The sequence below is a fragment of the Meriones unguiculatus genome, chromosome 9 (assembly GCF_030254825.1).
Source record: "Meriones unguiculatus strain TT.TT164.6M chromosome 9, Bangor_MerUng_6.1, whole genome shotgun sequence".
NCBI lineage: Eukaryota > Metazoa > Chordata > Mammalia > Rodentia > Muridae > Meriones > Meriones unguiculatus.
Genome location: NC_083357.1, coordinates 99,881,529 through 99,906,976, shown reverse-complemented (window position 1 = coordinate 99,906,976; position 25,448 = coordinate 99,881,529). Strand labels below are relative to the sequence as shown.

The 25,448-nt window shown below is 41.9% G+C and overlaps 1 protein-coding gene across 2 annotated transcripts in view; it reads right to left on the bottom strand.

Moving 5' to 3' along the window:
- Scel (sciellin) overlaps positions 1–24,271 on the bottom strand; it is a 99,790-nt gene extending 75,519 nt beyond the window's left edge. For both annotated transcript variants that reach the window (XM_021662852.2, XM_060391568.1), the window contains exons 1-5: positions 24,139–24,271; positions 7,104–7,165; positions 6,222–6,336; positions 3,465–3,524; positions 229–297 (exon numbers count right to left, since the gene is read on the bottom strand). In XM_021662852.2, the coding sequence (XP_021518527.1) occupies positions 229–297; positions 3,465–3,524; positions 6,222–6,336; positions 7,104–7,146 (287 nt within the window). In that variant the 5' untranslated portion in view covers positions 7,147–7,165; positions 24,139–24,271. The remainder of the gene's footprint in view (positions 1–228; positions 298–3,464; positions 3,525–6,221; positions 6,337–7,103; positions 7,166–24,138) is intronic.
- Positions 24,272–25,448: the final 1,177 nt, after the last annotated feature.

The window sequence follows — 25,448 nt, the reverse complement described above, 5'->3', positions numbered from 1 at the left end:
AAGTTAATCTACTGTTCCCTAAAATCTAGAGCTCTGGCAATATAGCATATCGAGCTAAGATTCTGGGATTCGAGACTATTCAGTCTTCAGAGGCTTCTCGCTTTTGAGATAAAATAGCGGCAGGGCAGCGACTACTTCAGTAGACACTGCAACCCCTCATCCTAACAGCGGGCCTTGATATTAGCACATCCTGGGTGTAAAGCACTGACGGGTTTACCAGCACCTCACCTGTCCAGCGTGTCGTCAGATCTGTACCGGCTAATTGTGGCTTTCGGCTCATCCCTCTCCCTTATTTTCCTGTAGAAAATAATTACCAAGAGATTAAAAATTACAAAAATATCTCCTAAAACGTCTCATAAATTTGACAAAAATGCTGATAGGAAAGGCACGTGTTCCTAAGGAAAGACAAAATTGTCATACACAAGCTTTCCAAAGTTTTACCTGGATAAGATAAATTAGGGCAAACTCACCTCCTGCTGCTCCTAGAGGATTCTTTGCTGGTCCCAGGGACTTTTTTCAAAGCTTACGTGAAGCCCTGGAGAGTGGCGTGCTCACCCTGAAGCTTAGGCTCTAGGAAACTAACACTACAGTGGCTAGAAACTGGCATGTGCTCTTTCAGGGCTGCAGGTTTCTACAGAGTTGGCGCTATCTGATCCCCGCGCGTGCTCTCTCCGGTCATAACTGATGCTGTGAGCCCTGCAATGGGCGAACCCCTAAAATACTGTATTTCACATCAGCACCATGGACAGGCACAACGGCCAAACACTAATAAAGACCCCGGAAGAAACAGAAAATCCAGAAAAAATGGAAGGAAGGGAGTGAGAGGCAAAGTGATAGACACGCAAAAGGGAGAAGAGTGATGATAGAAGCAGTCAGGGGAGGGACAAGAAAAAAACAGAAAAATAGAGAAAGAAAACATAAAGAGAAAATAGTTTTTACCCAAAGCGAAGAAACCCTACCTAATGGTTCTAGGAGCCCTATGACCTGGGGAGAGCAGGCTTTGTGGAAAATTATGGTGTGGCTTGCTGTGTTTGCCTTTTCTGGTTTAATTTTTAAACTCGGAGAAGTACATTCATTTTCACCGCAAATATTTGCAAGCAGGCCATATACAGCACAATTCACTAACTAAAAATGCATCTTGCTTTACCCACTTAGAGCTAGAAATTACAAATTACAAATTACAGATGTACATCCAAAGACAAAAAGTGCTTAATGTGATAAAAGATGTTTGGGTGAAATTCAAGAAAGTTTAGAAAACCAATTATTTACACGTAAGAATCAGCTGACAAGGTGCAGCTTGACCTGGGCTCTGGAGGATAAACAGACAAGAGCATTTACAAACAGTGCCATGAAGGCAGGAGAGAAGGGAAGGAAGCTTCCCCACTGCGTTTCTCAAGTTTTAAAGAAAACTTCCAAGCGAAGTCGGGAAGTTATGTTGTGGTTCCATTTTAGTGGGGCATCTTCTCACGACTTCCATGAAGACACCCCCTCCCCACCCCTCTGTGGTTTGTAACAGAATAGCAGAGTGCTGTCTACTACGTGAAAAGTTCTGGGTTCTACTCTCAACACCCCAAGACAAACAACCAAATACACAAAGCAAAACGTAAGCAATTTTACAAAAAGAGCAACAAAACCCAGCCCATCCACAAATACCATCACTGTAGACTTTGGTTGGCTTTGTTCTTTTCATAGCACAAAGTAAGGCTTCCTAAAGTCCTGCCACTAATGGAGAGCAAACTTTGTGGGGAATTATAGCAGTATTTGTTATTACTTATTTTCATTCTCTCCTCTCCTGGACCTTCATCTGGAATGCAGATTCAATGGAAGCTGGGGCTGTTTTGGATCCAGTTCTAAGCTCAATGTCTGGCTCCCAGGACATCCCGTAGATGACATTAACTTGATTTGACATGATTAAATGATCCATCCGAGGAGTCATGCAGTAAGATTGTCTAGTTTCAGATGATAGGACACTGTAATCTGAGATGGCGAGAGCCTGTTAATTCTGCCAGCTCTCTGCACACATTGTCTTCTCTGTTGGAGACCCTTCTCCCCTGCTCTCCAAGTACCTTGCTTAAAAACTTCCTCCTCACTTTTCAGGCACTGGCATCCACCAAAGACCACTTTCTTGGTGGGGGTTGGGATTAAATGGACCAAAGTAATCTCCCCTTTTTCCCTATTTCCAGAACACTGTGACACATCTGTAGCATAGCTATTCCTTGTGGTAAACTACAGTATTATAGCTCATGAACTGCCCCATTGGCATGAAGAGTGCCTTACTGTCCAAGATTGCCCCATACATCTCTGTGCTCCCAGAACCCTACAGATGTTCTAAAGTGGCTTCGTGACCACCACGGGAAAGCCCCTGGGGCTGGGTAGAGAAGTGACAAGTAGGATTATTTGAGCCTGTACCAAGAGAATCTGCCGTACTTCTTGAGGAGACTTATCTGTGATATTAGTTGTGGGTCATTCTGGTCCACAGCTTTTTATTACTAGTGATAAAATAAGTGAACTGCTTTAGCCAAAACGCTGGCCACCAAAAGGAAGAGTTCAGGAAACCAATGTTTAACATGTAAAATTAGCGTAGATGGCATCAGGTCCTGTTATATTAAGGAGCCCTGTGGGCACACTGGGAAGACAGGGCTTAGTTTTCACTGTCACAGTTTAAAAATGGGAGTGTGTGTCCTCTAGTGTTTTAGAGGAAGGTTATTAAGTGCATGGAACAATTTTCATCCATTGTCGGACTCAAGCAATCATTGTCTCTTTGCTTGGTGAGAGGAGGGCACACTGTAAACCAGGTCCCCAATCTCCAAAACAACGAAGAGTCAGGCAGAGGCACAGGCAGTGAGTCCCTTGACCACAGAGCAGCAAATTGAACTACAAGCCACTGCACCAGATGAAACATGACTAAGAGAAATGTCTAGGTTCTTCTGATAGGTGTGGCTGTTCCTCAGCATGTGAGGACAAGCACGAACCCATGACAACATTTTCTGTTTGGTCAATCTGAGATTTCTCCCCTCATTGTGATTCCTCCTTTCATCTGGAGTTTCCTATCCATTTGTACTCCTCACTCTGTTCAGTCCCACAGACAGGCCAGCATTTGCCACAAGCCCACAGCTTTCGCAGAAGAAATGTGCTGTCCCATATAGCAGGTGACCTCCGCAGTAACATCTGTATTCCATCTTCCTTTCTCTAAGTATCAAAGGTATATTCTCTGGCCACGTCCCTATGAGAGATCTTTTTCTCCCTGTCAGTGGAGTGAGGTGAGATGATTTAGGAGCCTCCTCCAGGTCATAGTTCTGGGAGCTGACACAGAATAAACCCCTTATGATGTTCTAGATTCTCCTTTGCATTCACACATGTTGAAGAAAGCCCAAGGCTAGCTACAAATACACATCTGGCTTGAACAAGTCTTCTTTCCAAACCTCCATTTTTATGTTTTAAATGATGTCATTGTAGATGCTCACCTGTCCAAGGCATCATGGGAGTTATGCCGGCTGAGCACCACCCTGCCGTAATTTTCATCCCTGCAGAGAAAGAGCAAACTTAAGTGCCATCAAAAGTTACCAAAATGTTTGCTAAGCACTAAATAAAAGAGACAGGGAGAGAGTTTACAACTCTGGGCAAGGTTAATTTGTTTTACTCTATGCCTAAGAGCATGACCATAAATCTAAATTAACCAGTCAGAACTTGCAGGAGGAGAGTGGAGTAAAACAAGTTTGACAGCCCAAGTCTGTTTGTCCCATGAGATTTCCACATGATCCAACAATGAGTCAGTGCTTTGTTTATTGTGATTTTTTTTAAAACCAGAGTATGGGAACATAAGACCATTAACTTTGTATGCATTAGTTCTTTCCGACAAGAAGAAAAGAGGGAGGTTTTCTACAAACATTCTTCAGATTTAATTAAGCCTGCTGTGTCGGCACATTTTGATAGATTTGACCATTTGCCTTGGCTAAATATAGGGAAACAAATACTAATGTTTCAAATGAGGGAGATTAATCATTCATAAAAGATCAAGCCCTTTTTCTGAAGCATAGGATGCATGTGCCTTAAAAATACCTATTTTATTGGGCAGAGAAAATATTGTTTATGCCAGTCAACAGATAAGGTCATTCATCACAGACTTTGTGGCTCTCCTAAAACCACGGGATTAGCAAGTGACAGAGATGGCTGAGGACCCAAGCCTTTGTCTCCTGTCCTCTGCTCTCCTTTACCAGTCAACCCTGTGATAACTTGCCAAAGCCATGCCAGTCTTACTTTGGGGAGTGGGCATGAAAGCGAAGGAACCATTTACAAAGCAGCCTTGAAACCCAGCAGAAGGCGCGTACCTGAACTTCTCCCCGCCAACCCCCAAACCACATTTTCTCTGGTTAGGCTCCACTAAATTACTCAACATTTTGGAACTATGTTTAATAAAGCTATAAAAGAAACTATGGCAGATAATTAAAAAAAAAAAAAAAAAAGAAAGGTGGCAGAGACACTGAAACAATCCAGCAAACCTATAAACTCAGGGGGCCACCAAGAGAACATTTCCATCCCCCTTCTCCACCCCCCCCCATATTCTTCCTTAAAACTTAAGAGGGCACAGCTGGCACCAGGCACGCTCTTACCTGAAAACAAATGGTAATGCACAGCCTGGAACTGGGCCAGTGGGAGCTGGAAAAGCACCTGAGACAAGTTCTCTTTCACTCAGCAGCTGCCATGCCATCCAAGCTGGCTTCCCTAGGCCTGCTGCTTAGGGAGCTTGCTTGGCATAGGACCCACATTCCTGTCAACCGTGACTTATCATAGGCATTTCTACCCTTTACCCATCTGTATAAATACTTGGAAGCCAAATTTTATTGTCTACAGTTGTAAAGGAAAAGGAGCTTTTTTTTTTTTTAAGTGAGGATTTGTGGGAGGGATAGTCCAATAGAGCCCAATCTAACAGAGACCGAGTCTCTGCACATCCCCGTAAGTCCTTAAATAAATAAGTCGCAATAACAGAAGCTAACAGATATTTTTACCGGTGATGAGTGCGTTCCTCAAATAAGCATGCCGGGGTAGTACGTAGAAGTTTAGAATAGGTATCCCAAGATGCAGTTCCTCAGCATAGGACTGTTAACCTTGTGTGTGAGTGTGTGTGTGTGTGTGTGAGAGAGAGAGAGAGAGAGAGAGAGAGAGAGAGAGAGAGAGAGAGAAAGTTCTCTGCTTCTCCGCTGTGAGTTCTCTCCTGCACACTTCAGGATATTTATCAGTACTTTGGACCTCTACTCACTAAGCATTGGGTGTTATTCCCCGATTTCATGACCAAAAATATCTCCCAACATTGTCAAATATCCTCTGGGTAAATTGCCTGTAGTTAAAATTAAAAAACTGGTATAATGGAAAGACGATAGATCATGATAAAATATCAGTTCAACCACATAATAGCTGTATGCCATTTGAACAAATTATATGGCTTCTCAGAGCTGTATATTTCTCTCCTGTAAAATGAGATTATAATACTTACCTTATATGTTTATAAGAATTAGTGATACTTCATCAACCAGATACCCAACATCAAATTTAACACATAAAGAAATTAGAAAATGAATCCATAAGTATGCATTATTTATAATACATAACTGATTGATGACAAAGATGGAACCAGGCTAGATGAATATCTATCATAAAACTGTTGTGAATAGGTTGGAGGCCTATGGTCATAGTTTTAGTTCTTTGACTGTGCAGCTAGCAGAAGCAATGCTCAAAGCCAGTGAAACGTTGCCTAGCAGTTAAGTGTTTGCCCTTAAATAAGGTCACAACCTTCCAGCCACCTAGAAGTAGATGGGCAGACAGGACTAAAATGGTTGGGAGTTTATGGATTTTGCTCATGCATCTAGACATTTTAATTATTATTAAATTTAATTATTTGTAAACTTGGGAAATTACTGGCATGATCACTATATCACAGAGGGGATTAACCGCTGTCTTTTGGGAAACTGAGATACCCTGCTTTCTTTTCAGCTTATAAAGGAAGCAGAACACCTGTCTTAGTTGACAGTCATGTTCTGCCCCGTAACAGCTCAATTATTTTGTGTATAAATGCTTGTTTCTAAAAGTGCAGTCAGGATACAAAGTGAATAAATTATAGTAAATAATGATAATAATAATAATAAAGAAAAAAAGAATGTGGCCAGATCTTCCAAACAGTCGCCTTTCATCCGTCTATCCATCCATCCTTCCCACCTCACACTCACTTTTCTTCCTCAGGGCGTTTCTTTATCCAGCTGTTATCCTGTAAGAACACCCTTCTCTTGTTCACGTCATGGAAACCCTGTTGTCTCAGTGCAGCCCCCTGAGCGCTCTTCATATCTATCAAGAGAAACACAAGGAGCTGTAGGGGAGTGAAGCCGAGGACCGGGCGTTAACCAGGTCTTCAGAGATGCATCTTGTTGGCCTCATCTGCACTGGCAAGTCTAGTAGCATTTAGAAGCAGGGTGCTCCAGCAAGAAAGAACAAATCCCACACCCCATCACCAAAGATAACAAATAAAACTGCTCAGGTGCCAACTGAAACCGCCGGTACAGCTCAGGAGGCCCCATCTGAGGCCGAGAGAATGCAGGATCATCAGGCTGAGACTAAACCCAGCTGGGCTTAGAGGCCACTGTGCTAGCCTCTAAGACATAAAATATGTCTTTGAAACACAGATTAAATTCAGGTGCATTTGATTACACATGACTTAATTCATGGATCTCATAGGTACCAGGGCACAGATTGTCCTCCAAAAAAAAAAAAAAAGACATTTATATTGATTTATTTTTTAATCACAATGACATAAGTGGAACCTATAGCATTTGATAATTTTTATTTCAGCATTTTTAAGAATTTCACACATGAGAACTACATCTAATCACATCCTGATCCTTCATTCTTAGTTTTTTTTTTGTTGTTGTTGTTGTTGTTGTTAAAAAAAGATTCCTACCTTAAGCAAAGCTACTATAATGAGGCCATTGTTTCCAAACAACAGATACCGATAGTAAAAACTTATGATCTATGAGTTGTTTTTCTTATATTTTAAAGGGTTGGGTTTGTTTGTTTTTGTTTTTGTTTGTAATTTGAGTAAGCATTTTCTACATTACCATTTCCAGAAGGAGACTTTTTCCTTGAGGAAAAATTTGACATGCTGGATTCTAATGAGGATCTGAAAAAAGAAAAAAAAAAAAAGGAGGTGAGAGAAATATAGTGATGATATTAAGAACCTTCAAGGAACAATTTAATTGCTAACATAAATTTTTCAATGATAGTGACAAAGCCTAAAAGTATAACAAATGTTACATAAGGTGCCTTCCAAGAATCTGAGGCGTATCTGTTCCAAGGAATGTATTTTATTTGTTTTATATATGCAAAAAAATGAGGTCCAGCACATTTAACATCCCTAGGGCTATATAATAAACAACTAATTAAATTCAGTTTTCAACTGATTCATTTATTCAGCCAATAAATGTGCACTGAGAACCTGCATTGTGTCTGGCCCTGAGCTAGCAGAGGCAGCACAATGAGTCAGACAAGTGTTTGGTCATGGTGAATGGACAGAAAGAGACACTGTGCTAGACTCAAGTCACAGGAAAGGGGGCTCTAAGATGGGCTTACCGACTCCTTCTGGGAAATCAAAGTAATAAACAGGCAAACTAGTGTGTTGTGAGATGGGAAGCAACAAGATGCCCAGAAACTCCAGATCTGGGGAAACACTGGCGATTTCACACAGCCATCCCGTGGGCCTTAGCAATGACCAGCCTCGACTATTAAAGTGTGGAAGGGTTAATGTGATGCCATCCCCTGTTCTTCTAGGGCTGATGCTGTTCCCTGGAAGAGTGTTATGCATCTACAGTACTCATAGCTACTCATAGCCCCTTCTTACATACGCATGTGCATTAAAAATTATATTGGATGCCGGTCAACATAATGGCTCTGTGGGTAAAGGCAATGACCAAGGCTCATGACTCAATCTACATAATCTACAGTCAAAATGGGTAGAAGGAGAGAACTGACTCCCACAAGTTGTCTTCTGGCCTCCACACAGGGACACCTGCATTCACAGACACACGTAAGAAAGAAATGAAAACGTATCCTTAATAGTCATAAAGGATATGGCGGCACGAACACAGTTACAGTGCCTGCAGTGTTTGTGTTCGTCGCTGTTACGCTTGCATCTTTCTCCTGTTGTTTAAAGAAGTCAAAATGAGAACACTCCGATGAGTCTTAGAAGCACTGCAAACCTTACACACTGTGCCTAGTTGGTCCTAGCTTACCTTGAGAGAAGGGTTTACAGCTCTAAAACCAGAAAAGTCCCAGGCAAATGTGGACAACTAGTCATTCCGGGTGGGTAATTGTGTCTTCTGTGGAATCCATCCCACCAGATGACATACTGAGCTTGAAGGACCATTCAGTCTTAACTAAGAAGTAAATTCCAGGTCCAATTTCTCACATTCAAGTTCTGCAGTCATATCCTTCAGTTTACCCCCTCAAACAGCATTAACAAAACTTGTCACCTACTTCAAAAGATTACTGTGCTGATACTGATCAAATGAATAATGCCCACAAAAAAATACCTTGTTGAACCTTAAATGCTGCTTAGCAGCACATTATCAGCTATAGCCTAACTTAGAGACTCTGAAAGTCCCATACCTCTGTCAGTATTGTCATGAAAGTACTTCCATTGGTATTGTCATAGCCATAAGGACACACCCACGTAACCTAGAAATGACGGAATCAAGACCAAAATGCCAGTCCCATCTCAAAGCAGAGGTGATTCTGTGAGGAGAGTGTGCACTTTGGAGTTTACTATGAGATCTGGCTGAAGCTCTGTTGGCACAGGGTATGTCCTTGCTCATCTTCTTCTGCCTCCCCATCCTTCCCTTCCTGCTCCTGAGACTACACCTGCAATAGGTCACGGACACCCAACTTTCCCCTCGTGCACTGAATCTAGGGAGACAGGTACAAGACAAAGAGGAACAGCGACAATCATGGCCACTGCATGTCTAAGTCTGGAGTCACTGTGGGTGTTTTCTTAGCTCAGGTCCCTCGTGTACAAATGAAGCAAGTCAAGTTACAAGAATCACATGAGAAGGAGTGTTGAATCCAGTACTCCATAATTCTTAACGTCATGTCTTTATTTTATCACTTTGAAAAACAGAGTAAAACAAGAAAGGGAGGCAGGATAGGGAAGGGTTGAAAGAGATTTGAACACAGGCAAAGGAATATCCAGTGAGTGTGAAATGGCCCCTTGCTGGCTGCCTTTGGAGGTTAACAAGCTTTGGTAGGAAAATGGAGTAAAGAGAACCTGCAAACCAAGCAGAGGTTTATTGAGATGGCTCAGCGGTTGAAGGTGTTTACCCCTCTCCTGATGATCTAAGCCTATCCCCCAGGATCTACGTGGATGAAGAAGAGAACTGACTGCTGAGGCTTGTCCTCCGACTTCCACATGCAGGCTATGATGTTTATAGCAAGGATGAATTCACACGTGCACGTATGCACACACACACACACATACACACACACACACACACACACAAAATAAATAAGACACCTGTATGTCAATTATTCATTAATTTTGCCTCAATTTGGCCCTACCTTTAGGGACTTCTAGCTTACTATTTACTGTTTCTAAATGGAATCTGATGATTTTTCTTTTTCCTTTTAGCTGACAAAGATGACAGGGACTATGATTCTGAAGTTGTTGATACATTGAATGTATATTTAGTAATACATTTGCAAAGACTGCAAGTTCAATTGTGAGTCCGGGAACAGGGTAGCTGGAGAAAAGACATTGTATAACTATCTGTTTATTAGCTTTCTCTTCTAAGAAGCTGAGCGTCAGGGAACAGGGCATAAGCTTCCTCTTTTGTTCTCAGTATAGGATAATGTCCATGCTGCCCAGCTATTTCCTAGACTGTATCCTGGCCCCCAAATTCACATGTTGAACTTAAAGTACATCATCAGACTATCCTACTATTTGGAGATAGTGACTTGCAAGAGGGGAGATTAAATGAGGCCTTTGGAGCAGGAGGGCTTTCACATGTAAGCCAAGGAAGAAAAACTCAACTGAACCTGAACACACTGGCACCCTGACCCTGGACACTCAGCCTGCAGATTGCCAGACGATACATTTCACTGTCTAGCTCACCACGTCTCCATGTGGTGTCTTGTTCTGGCACCCCTGGACAATCAACCAGTGCTTCTGAACGAAATGATCAAGCCTTTCCAAAGAAGCGAAGTCATCGAAAGAGCTGTGTGCTGCACTGCCCGTGATCTGTGCCCTTAATTTCTTCAGCTGTCATAGCCCACAGATCAATTAGCAATGTATAAAAATGTGTCAGTTGATCCCCTCCTTTGAGAGCATGTATGTCGTGGGCATTATCTCTCACCACCAAATGAACTTTGTCAGGTGGCTATTATTATCGCCAACACTAGGGTAAATCACGTGAAGTTCAGGGGCAGTTTAACTTGTCCAAGGTGCTAAGCAGCAGAGGCAGATGTCTCCAACAAAGCCATCACTTTTCTGAGCACGCAGCCATCCTGCTCATCATGAGTCACTGAGAGACTAGACGGGTACCCTGGAGATAAAGTGACAGAGGCATGGTACTTGGTGGGGGCCTGCCCGACCCATAACATCTTGCAAGTCCAGTAAGTTTTTCCCACAATGCCTTAGGGCAACCAAGGCAGCCTTTGAGGGAATCACTTCAGCAGAGTAACCTTCACAGAAGAGCCTCCTTTGTGTATTCTTCTTGATAATAACAAACCTGCACATGAATAGTCATAGCAACATTGTGTGCTGTTACTTTTTGTTTGGTTGGTTGGTGGGTTTTTTGTTTGTTTTCTCTTTTTTATTAAATTTTTATTTTTTATATTAATCCCAGTTTATTCACTTTGTATCCCAGCTGTAGTCCCCTCCCACATTCCCTCCCAATCCTTATCTCCTCCCATGCCCCTCATCAAGTCCACTGATAAGGTAGGTCCTCCTCCCCTTCCATCTGACCCTAGCCTATCAGATCTCATCAGGATTGGTTGCATTGTCCTCCTCTGTGACCTGGTAAAGCTGCTCCCACCTTCAGGGGGAGGTGATCAAAAAGCCTGCCACTGAGTTCATGTCAGAGACAGTCCCTGTTCCCCACAAGGGAACCCACTTAGATACTGAGCTGCCATGGGCTCCATCTGAGCAGGAGTTCTAGGTTATCTCCATGCATGGTCCTTGTTTAGAGCATCTCAGAAAAACCCCTATGCCCAGATTTTTTGGTTCTGTTGCTCTTCTTCTGGAGCTCCTGTCCTCTCCAGGTCTTAATAACTCCCCCTTGTTTCATAAGATTTCCTGCACTCTTCCCAAAGTTTGGTTATGAGTCTCAGCATCTGCTTTGATACACTGCTGGGTAGAGTCATTCAAAGGCCCCCTGTGGTAGGCTCCTATCCTGTTTCCTGTTTTCTCCTTCTTCCAATGTCCATCCGTTTGTCTTTCTGAGTGAGGATTGATCATCTTACCCGGAGTCTTCCTTCTTGCTTAGCTTCTTTATGTGTACAGATTTTAGTATGTTTACCCTATATTATATGTCTAATATTCACTTATAAGTGAGTACATATCCTGTGTGTCTTTCCACTTCTGGGATACTTTACTAAGGATGAGCTTTTCTAGTTCCCACCATTTGCCTGAAAATTTCATGATTTCCTTGTTTTTAATTGCTGAGTGTATTCCATTGTGTAAATGTACCACAATTTCTGTATCCATTCCTCCATAGAGGGACATCTGGGTTGTTTTCAGGTTACCTTTTAAGTATTTTATTTATATTTCTTATGTCTCTTTCTCCCTTCTCCACTCCAATCCCTCCCAACACCAGGTAGAAGAGAAAGGAAGTTAGGGGGAATCAAAACAAAAAGCATGTTTACATATCATAACCCAAAACTTCCACAACAATTTGCAATAGTGAAAAACAGTGGAACTAATCCAAAAACACCCCAAACAATAAATGGATGTGTAGTTTGACATATCCAAACAATGTATCGCTCAGGAATACAAGGGACCGAAGAAGCGGTTTCCATTAGAGCATGGGATGAAACAGGAAACACGCTAAATGCAAGGACCCAGACACTGAAGATGTGTTACTCTATCTCTGTGAAATGTGAACAAGAGTCAGGCTCTTAGAAAAAAGTTAACCTGTGCTTTTTTAAAAAGCCAGGGGAAAGGAAGATGCTACTAATGGAAATGAGGCTTCTTAGGGGACAAAAAAAAATGTTCTGAAATTGCACACTGGTGATTGATTACAAACTTGTGAATTTAAAAAAAAAGAATTTTATACTTTCACTTGAATAAAGGGTATGGTATATGAATCATCTTTCAACTAAAAAATATCCCAAACCAAAAACTGTCAGCAGGTGTAGGTCATACGAGAGCTCAAGGGACAGCCTTATTCCCCCATGGTTTTGCCAGAATAAAATGAGGTGATCTTTTATATCACAGGATTACATCAAGCCCATCAGGACTGATACCCATCCAACCACTGACAACATACACACTGTACTGAGAAACATCCTTGCTTAAATATGTCTGACTCCTGACCAGACCCCTATTTCAGTTTTTGGTTTACAGAGTTATCCCCTTTTACAGAAAAGCATGAATGGGAGCCAAAGGAAAAATATCAATTCTATTCAAGATTATGTTCATGTGAATTAACAAGGTGATAGAGCAGATTGGGAGACAATAGGAGAATGTAATATTCCACCTATGCTGCATAAACAGGTAACTACTGGGTACTAGATCTCTGATTTTTAGTTAGTGTGCTATGTAACAACATGTCATATATATCCTGCTTATAGTACATATTAATAAGTACAATATTTAGCATATATAGTAAATATATTATATATTATAGTTTATTATATAGTTTATTTGCAAAACAATTAAATCACATAAATAGCTATTCCTATAACATTGAACTCAAAATTCAATGTCTAAAAGCCACACTTGTGCTCATTTAAAACACATAAATCTCATATGTGCCATATTTTATTCATGGTACTACTGCTAGCTTTTGAAACAAACAGCTTTTGCATGTTGAAATTTCCCTTACCATCTATTGGAGTGTTAATAGCATCTACCAGATCTTTGCACAGATTTCCCGCCCAGTTTGATGTCAATAACGTCTTTTCCTCTTGCATCCCATCTTTGGCTTCTTGCTAGGCCCCCAGATCTTCCTATTTTCCTCCAAGTATCACAATCCACTTGGCATTTGGCTGTCGTTGTCTTTCAGTCTAGCTAGTTTGACATGGAATATGCCTGGCAGAGAGCACATTAAGGCTGCGTGGTGGCTCAGAGGACAAGTGAGGAGCAGTGATTTAGCCGCAGGCTGAGTCCCAGCTGTGGCACTCATTAGACACGTGGACCAGGCCATTATGTCTGTCTCCGCAAAGTGCGGGTTAGTTCAAGCTTAAAAGGTTAGTGTGAAAACTAAGATAATGTTCTATAAATTATAAATTACTATAAATCATGTAAGCTATTATTATTTCTAAACTCTCCCCTTTCCTTACCAGAGCCCACAGAGGCAGCAGATCCCCAGATTGAGAAGAATGAGAGAGGCATGGGTAAGAGAAGACAGAAAATTGAAAGAACGATGCCTGCAGTGGAGCTGCAACAAGATAGACATAGTATCCAGAGAGACACTAAGGCTCCCTTGACCGCTTTTCCTAGACATACCCCAGGGGTTCTAGGGTAGAGCCTTTGGGTGATTTTACATGGTATCCATGGCCAGTCACCAACAGAGACGAAAAGGTTACAGACTGGAAGCTGGATCTGATGCGTATCTCCTTAACGAGGCCTTCTGAAGAACATTTCCTCGCTCTCAAAGCATGAGAGCGCCACACATTCCAGGAAGAGGTTCTGTCTCTATTGGGGTTAGTCTGAAAGGTGTCATGAAGAGGTAATTTCTGGTTTTATTTGTTGTTTTGTTTTTGTTTTTGTACCTAGCACTCTGTAAAAAGTTGACAATACGGTAGTTGGGGAATCTCTCCAGATCTTACCCATCCCAGCATAGTACCCAGACCCTGGCTAAAAACTTCTAAATGTGTGTTCTCAACCTGTGGGTCGAGACCCATTTGGGGGTCAAATGACCTTTTCATAGGGGTAGCCTAAGACCATCGGAAATTATGTTTCATAAGAGTAGCAAAGTTACAGTTATGAAGTAGCAACGAAAATAATTTTATGGCTGGGATTTCCACAACATGAGGTATATTAAAGGGTCGCAGCATTTGGAAGATTGAGGACCTGTGTTCTAAATGAACAGGCTTGGAGAGAGGGGAAAACACTGAGTTACAGCAAAAAGTGCTGTACTCAGTGTCCAAATATTTTGATTAGTTGAATGCAAATCACCATCCATCATCTCTTCTGTCATCTGGTAAGTTACTGGATATATAATTGGTCTCATATGTGGGACCCATATAATTTTTTAAATGGATTTTCATGCTCAAGAAGGCCAATGATGATTACTCTGATTTTCATATTTAGAATGCTCCAGAATTCAGAGGTGGACTGTATCTATAATTCTAGCCACCGGGGACTGTGCATGGGCCACAGAGGATGTGAAAGGCCAACCTGGAAAAGTGAGTGAGACCTTGTCTCAAATTTTAAGGATAAAAAAAATCATAAAATGAGGACTGGGGATCCTGTGCTTGCATAAAATGAAAAAAAAAAGAAAAAGGAAAAGAAAAAGTCACCTTTAATCTCAGCTCTCAGGGAGGCAGAAGCAGGAGGAGCTCTGTGAGTTTGAGGCCAGCCCAGGATAGCCAGGGCTACACAGAGAACAACAACAATTTTTGCTTTCTTACTTACATTTCTGGTTCATCTTAACTCTCAGGGGCCAGCAAAGGAGCCCTGTGTACACTGGGAAAGGATGAGAAGGAAAATCCCAGACACAAGCAATCAGGAAGGTTTTAGGGACGCATGACACGGAGTGGTACCCTCTCTAGGCCCTATTCTTCACGTCCTCCCCACCTACAGATAAACCCACACTTTCCATCCTCTGATGAAGCTACGCGTGAGCACGTCTATACTTCAAGCTCTTGAGACTAAAAGAAAAATCCCTTTTTGCTTGGTCTTTTTGTGTCCAGCTGTTCTCCTCTGAATTAAGTTGCCTTGCAGAAGGCAGGAGTGGCTATTTTGGACTTGACAAGGTCATAAAGCTGCCACGGTTATCCTGGATTATCTATCTTTAAACCTTTCCTTCTAGAAGACTAGCAAGGCCCCTGTTATTTAAAAAAAAAAAAAAAATTAAGTTGCTTTTTGTATTTATTACCAAAGCCTAATGGTTTCCTCCATGTTCCTAAGCTTTTATAGAAAAAATATGTTTAAAATATGACAGGGGTCTACAAAACCCAGTCATGAGTTTTTTATTAGTAAACAGCACACACGACAAAGGTCTGTGATCAAGGCTTTCAGCAACAGGGGCCACTTGTTGAGCGGCTACCATGTGCCAGTTCCTGTATGTAATCATATGATCTTATTTAATCTTTTCGGTGTGTACTATTATCTCTAATTACAGGAGCCCGAGATGTAGCCTGCACAGATCACAGTCAGGGGTAGAACCGGGCCCTATAATTAAGTGTGGATGACTATAATGCAGTTAAGTGGTTCTGTATACAACTCAGAGTGCCACGGGATATAGCTAATAGAAAGCTTGCCAAGAATCATCCTGGTATACCGAAAGATGGGCAACAGAGGAAGGGGGTTGGGGGGAGCAACAGCAATGAAGGGCCTATCCAGCATGTCCCGAGAGCTCAGCAAGGAACTCCGCTCCCACCACACTGAAGCTTAGACCTGATAACATTGCTGTCCTGGGGCCATCTTGCTGCCAGACAGCTGAGCAATGCTTCCTACTCATTTCCAAAACTCATGTTGTCCGTTGATGCAATCTAGATAATAAAGGAAGATGCATTTGTGTGCTATTTTCAGGTAATAATAGTTCGTTAAGTATTCTGTTTTTCCTCTGAAATAAAAATGACTGATACTATAGAAGTTTGTTTGTTTGTTTGTTTTTTCTTATTGGACTTAAGTGACCAAAATAACGGTCGCCTGCTTCATGGTTCAAGGCCAGGTCTTGGTTCATGGGCAAGGTCTGTTCTGTGGACTTCTCTCTGTTTCTCCCATATAATTTTCTCCTCGAGCCATCATTTACCTCACCTTGTCCTTTCATCAGCCCATTTGGTGATCCAAGGCCATTTCTAGAGGCTTCTAAACTATTTGTGAGGCCAGACCCTCTCGTATGCAGTTCTGATTTTCCAGACATTTTTCTGCAATGGAACCCTTCTGTTCGGCCCAGGATAGAAAGCAGCATCTTTTTAACATACAGATGTTTCTTATGTAGTTATTAAAAAGGAATCAAAACCATACATCTTTGTGAAGAATATCCTTGTTTAAAAAATGCCATTTTGGTGAGCGAGCTGTCAATCACAAACCTCTCAAAATTAAATACAGCAAAACCTTATTTTTATGGACTTCTTTAATGCAATTGCCTTTTAAGGACTGGATTTACCTGGATTTAAAAATTTATTCAACATCCAACCAAATGAGGTCACCTTAGTAGCCTTGGTTCAGATAATTGTGTTTATTCTTTTTTTTTTTCAGTCTCAGCTTTTATTTTTTAATTAATTTTTTATTTTTTATATTAGTTACAGTTTACTTACTTTGTATCCCAGCTGTAGTCCCCTCCCTCATTCCCTCCAGATCCCACCCTCTCCCCCTCATCTCCTCCCTGCCCCTCTCCAAGTCCACTGATAGGGGAGGTCCTCCTCCCCTTCAATCTGACCCTAGCTTATCAGGTCTCATCAGGACTGGCTTCAATGTCCTCCTCTGGGGCCTAGCAAGACTGCTCCTCCCTTGAGTGGGGGGGAGGGGAATCAAAGAGCCTACCATTGAGTTCTTGTCAGAGACAGTCCCTGTTGTGCCTTCATTTTCATTGAATTCTAGGAAGTCTTTAATTTCTTTATTTCTTCCTTAACCCAGCTGTCATTGAGTAGTAAGTTGTTCAGTTTCCATGTGCGTGTTGGCTTTTTGTTGTTGTTCCCTTACTAGGGAACCCACTTGGAAACTGAGTTGCCATGGCCTATGTCTGAGCAGGGGTTCTAGGTTATGTCCACACATGGTCCTTGGTTGGAGAATCAGTCTCAGAAAAGACCCCTGTGTCCAGATATATTTTGTCATTGTGGAGCTCCTGTCCTCTCCAGCACTTACTAACTCACCCTTCTTTCATATGATTCTCTGCACTCTGCCCAAGGTTTGTTATGAGTCTCAGCATCTGCTTTGATACACTGCTACGTAGAGTCTTTCAGAGGCCCTCTATGGTAGGCTCCTGTCCCATTTCATGTAATTTGTAGGCAAATGGTGGGAACTAGGAAAGATCATCCTAAGTGAGCTATTACAGTAAAGATGAAACTACTCAAAAAGTTGCTGCCTGAGTCTATGTGGAACAGTGGCATACGCCAGCACCTGAACCCCTCTGTTTTCTTTTGTGTGTGTGTGTGTGAGACAGGGTCTTACCATGTAGCCCAGACTGGACTCTAAGAATATCTCAGGTTCCCAGGATTTGGAATTACAGCAGAGCAACTATATTTTAAATATGGAAATTCATAGAAAAAAATGATGCTGCAATTCTTCTCCATTGTGTTGGGAACTATAAAAATCACAGTATGATTTTATTTTGTTTCCAAAGTCCTTACATGAACATTGTGATATGTCAGTATTGTTAACTACAATTTATACTTGAGAAGACAAAAATGCAGAGAAAGGGGTCCAGGGTTTTTCAGCCAACTAGAGTTCTAGGCTAGAAATTCTCATACTAACTCTAGTGTTCTTGTCATAATGCCAAAACTGCTCTGTGCCCATAACCAGCTACAGTTTAGATGACCAATGATCAACATTCAGATTTAAATATTCTTTTAACTGTCAAAGTACTAAATGTTTAAGTTGAAATTCTAACCATGAAGCCAAAATTCTCAATGATCTTGACATAAACAGAACAAAACAAAGTAAAAGAAAAGTGAATACAAAAAAAGCTGTCAACCACCAGCCAATCTTTCATTTCTTCTTTGAGATTTAGAACCAGAAGGTTGTCCTTTGCACTCACTGTTTGCAAAATGCCCAAAGACATCTGTCCTTAGGTTTTAAACAAAATCATACTTAAGCTCTTTTTTTTTTAATTTTTTAATTTAATTTTTATTTTTTATTAATTACACTTTATTCACTTTGTATCCCCCCATAAGCTCCTCCCTCCTCCCCTCCCAACCCCACCCTCCTTCCCCCCTTCTTCATGCATGCCCCTCCCCAAGTCCACTGATAGGGGAGGTCCTCCTCTCCTTCCTTCTGATCTTAGTCTATCAGATCATATCAGGAGTGGCTGCATTGTCATCTTCTGTGGCCTGGTAAGGCTGCTCCCCCCTCAGGGGGAGGTGATCAAAGAGCAAGTCAATCAGATTATGTCAGAGGCAGTCCCTCTTCCCATTACTATGTAACCCACTTGGACACTAAACTGCCATGGGCTACATCTGTGCAGGGGTTCTAGGTTATCTCCATGAATGGTACTTGGTTGGAGTATGAGTCTCTAGGAAGACCCCTGTGTTCAAATTTCTGGTTCTGTTGCTCTCCTTGTGGAGTTCCTGTCCTCTCCAGATCTTACTATTTCCCACTTCTTATATAAGATTCCATGCACACTGTCCAACAGTTGGCCATAAGTCTCAGCATCTGCTTTGATAGTCTGCAGGGCAGAGCCTTTCAGAGGACCTCCGTGGCGGGTTTCTAGCTTGTTTCCTGTTTTCTTCTTCTTCTGATGTCCTTCCTCTTTGCCTTTCAGGATGGGGATTGAGCATTTAGTCAGATTAGTTTCTTTAGATGTACAGATTTTAGTAGGTTTATCCTATATTACATGTCTATATGAGTGAGTATATACTGTGTGTGTCTTTCTGCTTCTGGGACAGCTTACTCAGGATGATACTTTCCAGGTCCCACCATTTACCTGCAAATTTCATGATGTTTTATGCAATCATCTCATTTAAGATGCACATAACATTCTTAGGTCATTAGTTTACAATGATTATAGTCACTCACTACATGAAATGTCATAACCCAATGGGGCTACGGAGTGAAATTTGGTCATTTGAATGAAAGTGTTCCCCACAGGCTCCTGCAGTTGGTCTCCAGTTGTAGGGCTGTTTGGGGAAGTTTAGATGGTTCAGCCTTTCCGGAGGAAGGACATCCTTGCAAGAATGGGCAGTGAGATCAAAAGTCTCATCTAATTCCAGTCTGCTCCCTTCCTTCATGCTTATCTTTGAAGATAGGAACTCCTAGCTTCCTACGCTTTTGCCTTGCCTCTACTACTCTGGAACGATAAGCCAATATAAATTCTATATTCTCTAAGTCATGTTGTTCTATCACAGCAACAAAAAGTAGCTAAAGCAATTGCTATGATTAAAATAACATCCAAGTCACTTTACAGAAAGCTAGGACAGGAGCTAGAAATAGGGGCAGGTTTATCCTGGGTAGGAATCTCAGGACGAATGGTTTGCCTGGGGTTATATAGCTGGTGAATTACATCATGGAGGTTCAACCTCAGACTCAGCTGATACCAAAGTCCCTGTCTTAGAAACATAGCAAACAGAAGGGGGCAGTGAGTGGAAAGCTACTGGACTAAAAGAAATGGTAAATAAAACAACAGGCCCTTTCCTGCAGAGCTTTGTGATGGTCAACCAGCTGCATGAGCCAGAGCAGACTTTCATAGCTCATTTTACCAAAGTATTATGAGAGCAGGAGAGAGTAGCAATTGGATAGGTTAAGTACTCCAGAATCTTTTTCCAGTTTAGTGAACTCCTGATACATTGATGGACATGGTTGACTTTTTGGAAAGCAATGAGAACACTTGCCTAGGACAAATATCTGTAGAATGGAAAGTGGAAAGAAATACAGCAAATGTGCCTACAAAAAAAATGGTATAAATGTCATTGACCTGAGTGGTTTATAAAGAAATCGCTGTGACAGACTCCTAAGAACAGGAAAAGGACAAAGGCTGTAAAATTATTTTTAAAAGAAGAATAAGAGATAATATCAGACCTGTAAATAATCAATAACCAAGGATCACAGACCTATAAAAAGAAGCACTGTCTTCTAGCAAATAAATAAAACAAGCCATCAAAGAGCTTTTATAACCCTCCAAAAAACATGAAATGTTAGGGGAGGGGAAGCAAATAAATGTTTCTAACTATTTTACTTACATATTTCCATTTTTATAAGCCCCGTGGATTAATTTGCAAATGGGCTTACTACAATAAGCATTTCTGTTGAGTCTCTATGCAATGAAGGAAATCCAAACTTCTCAGGCTGGTCCGGACTTACTGGGACTCCTAAGATGGTTAGAAATGGCCCATCCATTCTCTCTCGCAGGCTAAGAGCCTAATGGGGATCTTGCTTACTGATGATGAAAGGAATCCAAAATTTAGCACAAATGAAATCTTTTGCTATCCAGATCTCTGAATGCTACCGATTTTCTGTATCTTTACAAACGCCTCACATCAAATTAACTCTCTGATGATTCTTGGTTTTACTACATGAAACTTTCCTGCTCCTCACTGGAGGATAAATTCACATATCACCTAAGTGATATCCTGATTACTGGTACAATTGTCCACCTCATCCTTCGGAGACACTGATTTACTACTCATTACCAAGCATTCATCATATACCACAAGGAGAGCAACAGAACCAAAGAATCTGGGCACAGGGGTCTTTTCTGAGATAGATATTCCAACCAAGGACCATTCATGGATATAACCTAGAACCCCTGCTCAGATGTAGCCCATGGCAGTTCAGTATCCAAGTGGGATCAATCCCTAGTAAGAGGAACAGGGACTGTCTCTGACATGAACTCAGTGGCTGGCTCCTTGATCACCTCCCCCTGAGTGGGGGAGCAGCCTTGTCAGGCCACAGAGGAGGACAATGCAGCCAGTTCTGATGAGACCTTATAAGCTATGGTCAGATGGAAGGGGAAGAGGACCTCCCCTATCAGTGGACTTGGAGAGGCGCATGGGAGGAGATGAGGAAGGAAGGGTAGGATTGGGAGGGAATGATGGAGGGGGCTACAGCTGGGATACAAAACAAATAAACTGTAATTAATATAAAAATAAAAATTTAATCAAAAAAATTTACCTATCATCAGAGTCCTATCATGAACCACTTCTAGTTTAGCTGATTCAAGGTCAAGACTATTGGGAGACAGCCCCTTGAACTTTCTGTACACAGCTGTCTTTTAGCTTTTTGCACACAGCATCCCTAATGATGAAGGGGAAGAAAGCAGGCATGCTAGGGTACTTTCTACAGACCTTTCAACTGGTTAGTTCTTCATGCAGACACAGACTCTGCTTACCATGTAATTCTCACACACTTTTTAGAAGACCCCTGCAGTCTCTTGGGATATATGTGCTGCAATGCACTAACTAGTTCATTCTTGGGAATTTCCGCATAAAAAGATTTGCTACATTTTAGAGCCAAAAACCTTGAGTTTAGAGACAACTTAGGACACATTATTTAGATCCTTAGAGTTCTTGAGTGTGTAATTACAATGAATAGTCAGGACTATTGGTCTGTCTTGTCTGGGTGTAAGCCTATTGGCATTTAACATACATTTAACATAAAACTCCCTCTTCTAATTAATGATCACAATAAAAGGACCATCCATATCCTTAAAGAATTTGATAACTGACATAAACTGGCAAGCATAGTCAATGAAACTGTCATCCCCAAAACACGCACCTGAGGAAGAGCCTCACCCAAAGCTGGAACTCCTAGTTGATTTGCCCTGTGTCTAACAGGGAGCACTGGGCAGCTACAGGGAGGTGTGTGGGAACCAATACCTACAGCCTTCATTTATTTCAAAGTTCCTGAGATGAGAAAACAGAAAAAGGCCTACAAATGGCTGAGAGGTAGGGAACCACTGAGATTTCTTCTTGACTGCTGAGCTGAGCGAAGGATTTTAACTCCTTGCTCTGAAGGAATGCATCCACCACCCCAGGTGCTACCTGAGATCACCCTTTCTTGGGTTGACTGCCTGGTGGACTCTATGCTTCCTCAGTATGAACTCAGTCATTCGAAGCACATTTCTGTTTTGTTTACAAGATTCCCAGGAATGGGACATTCTCAAGAACAGCTGTCAGAATTCTGACAGTCAGGGAAGGCTACAGAATGGCAGTTGGGATGAGGACAGTGCTGACTGTGGGGACCCTTCACAGATCTACCAGATAACCCCACAAATATAAAAAGTAAAAGACCAAGTCCAAAAGACACAAATTTTAAAATGTCAGAACCATACCACATACATTATAATAGCATTTGTCAGGCTGGGCAAAGGCACTCTTGCTTACATATACTTATAGTCCTTTTATAAAGCAAAAGTGTAGTTTATTTTATCACTACTTTTTATATGAGAGAAACTTGAAAAATCATCGAGAAAATCCAGTAAGACAAATGACGGAGATTTAACTTCACATTCTGGTCCTGCTACTCTGGGCCAGGAAGGTTGCCTAATATTATTCTTTGATCTTCATTTGGAAAAGATAAAGGGAAGGGCCGCTGAGGTGGCTCGGAGCCTCGCGACCTGATTTGGTCCCTGAAAACCAAGAGAAAAAGCCAACTGTAGTAAGGCTCATTTGTACTCTCGGCTCCCCTGCCATGAAACGGGAGACAGAAACAGGACAATCACCTGCGAGGTCATGGGCCAACTAGACTGTTTATACAGCAGAAATGAGAGATGCTCACTCAAAAAAAGGTGGGAGGAGAGCAATGGCCCCTGAACACTGTCCTCTGATCTCCACAAGCATGCTGTGGTATGCACTCTCCCACACTCATGCACATATCACACATGTGTACACACATCAGAAAATAATAATAGTAATTTTAAAAAGAAAATACACAGGCTGACCTAGATGATCCTATAGTTTCTCTCCGGTTGAAAATTATACCAACAAGTTGCTACATTTCTATAAAGGTCCAAACTGTTTCTATATATTCTCTGTGTATCTTGACATTCATAATCTAAATGCCTTGGTAAATGCTTAGGTTTTTTTTTTTAATATTGTAAATACTGGAGAATAGCCAGCATCAGAAAGGCCATATCTGTATCATCAGCTACAGACGTGAAAGCCGATTTTTAATTTCATGAAAAATAAAACTGAACTCCGCACATCCTATCCTGCTCTTGCTGTTGAGCATACGTGTCAGAAATCCAAGCAATGAAGCTCTTCAGGAAACGTTTGGGAACTGAGCACTGACACATCTTAGCCCCTCTGAGACCCAGGTAGTTTAGTCAGTCATAGAAAGCAACGACACCTCTAGACCTTAAATAGAGCCAGGTCTGCAGGAGGAAAGGGCTGCTACAAGCTGTGTGTGATTCCCACTGCTCCGTATCACAAACGGAAGTGTTAAAAGAAAGAAAAAAAAAATGAGCCTGACTAGCCAGTTGGTTTTTCAGGAGTAAGATGAGCAGAGAGGCTGAAAATTGCCTCTGCATACCTTAATCCACTCTCAGGCTGATTCAGAACATACCAAAGTCAGTCACATACACAGAAAGCCCTTTAAGAACCACACATCTCCGTGTCACCCCAGCCCTACTCCATCCCACGGTTCTCGGCAGAAAGCAAGGGTGAGTTTCTTATGTGAAGATAGTAAGGTCGACTAGATGTGCAGTCTTTGTTGTAAATCAAGAAAGTTCACTATTTCACTCATCGTTTAGGAAAAACAGGAAGATCTTTTTTATAAAACACTTTTATAGTCACTGGAGAAAACAGACCAGTGAGTGCTGCGTCCTTGATTTAAAAGCTTTATTATCTTTATGGGAAGTAGGATTTCCAAGTTGCCAGCTCCCACGGGAAACTCAGAAGGTTCTCTTTGTCAGGAACACGGCGATGTGCACAAGGGCCAAGTTAAAAGCCCTGGGAACTAAAGGTGAGTTTATTGGCACACAGAGGCTGTCAGAATGTAACTGGAAACAAGTCAAAGATAACGCAGACAGCCCCGATCTGAATCTTTTGGAAGGAAACAGAGAAAGTTTGCACAAAGCGCAAAGCAGCTGTTTTTATCTTTGCAAATAGAATTGAACTTACCTTTCTTGCGCAGAAACCCGGCTTCTTGCCTCGCTGGTCCGCAGTGATTTCCCCAAGTGGATCGGGCACCTGGAGCTTCCTAGGTGCCGTTCCCACCTCTGCTTGACTCTGTTAATGAACAGCTCAGAGGCTTCTCTCTCAACACTGAGTCACTTAGGGAGGAGGTAGGCGGTGTGAAAGAGGGTGTCACCTTGAACAAACACCAACTCAAAAAAAAAAAAGTCTCATTCACTGGCCTGATGCCTCTATCAGTAAGGTCTTCATATAACGCGTGGCCTTGCTATGCTCTTGTTATCGTTCTTTTTACTGATATCCACAACACACAACACTGCCAAGCTGGTATCTAGCCAAACACTTATGAATATGCTTTTAAAAAGCAAAATAAAAACTACCCTTTCCTCCCTTTCCTCCTTTCCTTTTTCCCTCCCTTTCTTCCTCCCTCCCTCTGACATTTGGGATGTGAGGTCACAGACATATGAGCAGGGAGTGCACTGCTCAGTCGGGCTAGGAACACCTTCATGAACTCTGGGGTCAGAAGATGGAGAAGGGTCCATCATAGAAATTCCACATGCGGAACATTATAGAGACACCAGAGGAGTAAGTGTAAGAACCTTCATGCTTAAATTATATCACAATATGGAAAGAGAGAGAGGGGCAAGAAAGAGAGAGAGAAAGGAAAGAAAGAAACAAAGAAGGAAACAATAAAAGAAACAAAGAAAGAAATTTAAAAGAGAGGCAGCACGATGGCTCAGTGGGTAGAGGCACTCTGCTGTGCCCCATGACCTGACTTTTGACCTCAGGACCCACATGAAGGGTGAAGGAAACAAATTTATTCCTGCAGGTTCGCCTCTGACTGCCTGTAGACACTAATGTGCACATCCGAACACATTCACACAAATGTATAAATTCAATTTTAATTAATGCTTAATGGGATAAGAATGGTTGAAACTTCCTTTACAGCTGATGGTAACATAGATTCCTACATCAAAGCTGCTTCTGCTGTGAAGGGGGGAGGACACCGAAGAGCATCCTGGGCAGGGGCTCCTCTCACAGACTCTGAAATGAACCTTTCCTAACAGCAAGGAGGATTTAAAGAAGCTTAGCATTCGGGAACGTTGTTAGAGGGAATTGGATCGTCTGCGTTTCCTGCCTCATCTTCAATGATGAGCACATCAACAATTCACCTCCTTAACACTGCAATCCAGCTTGGCCGTGCCCATAAGGAGAAAACAAGACGTAGAAACACCCAGGTGGGGGTGACCAGACGATTGCAGGATGGCTTACAGCTGGGAGATCACGTCTTAAGTGTT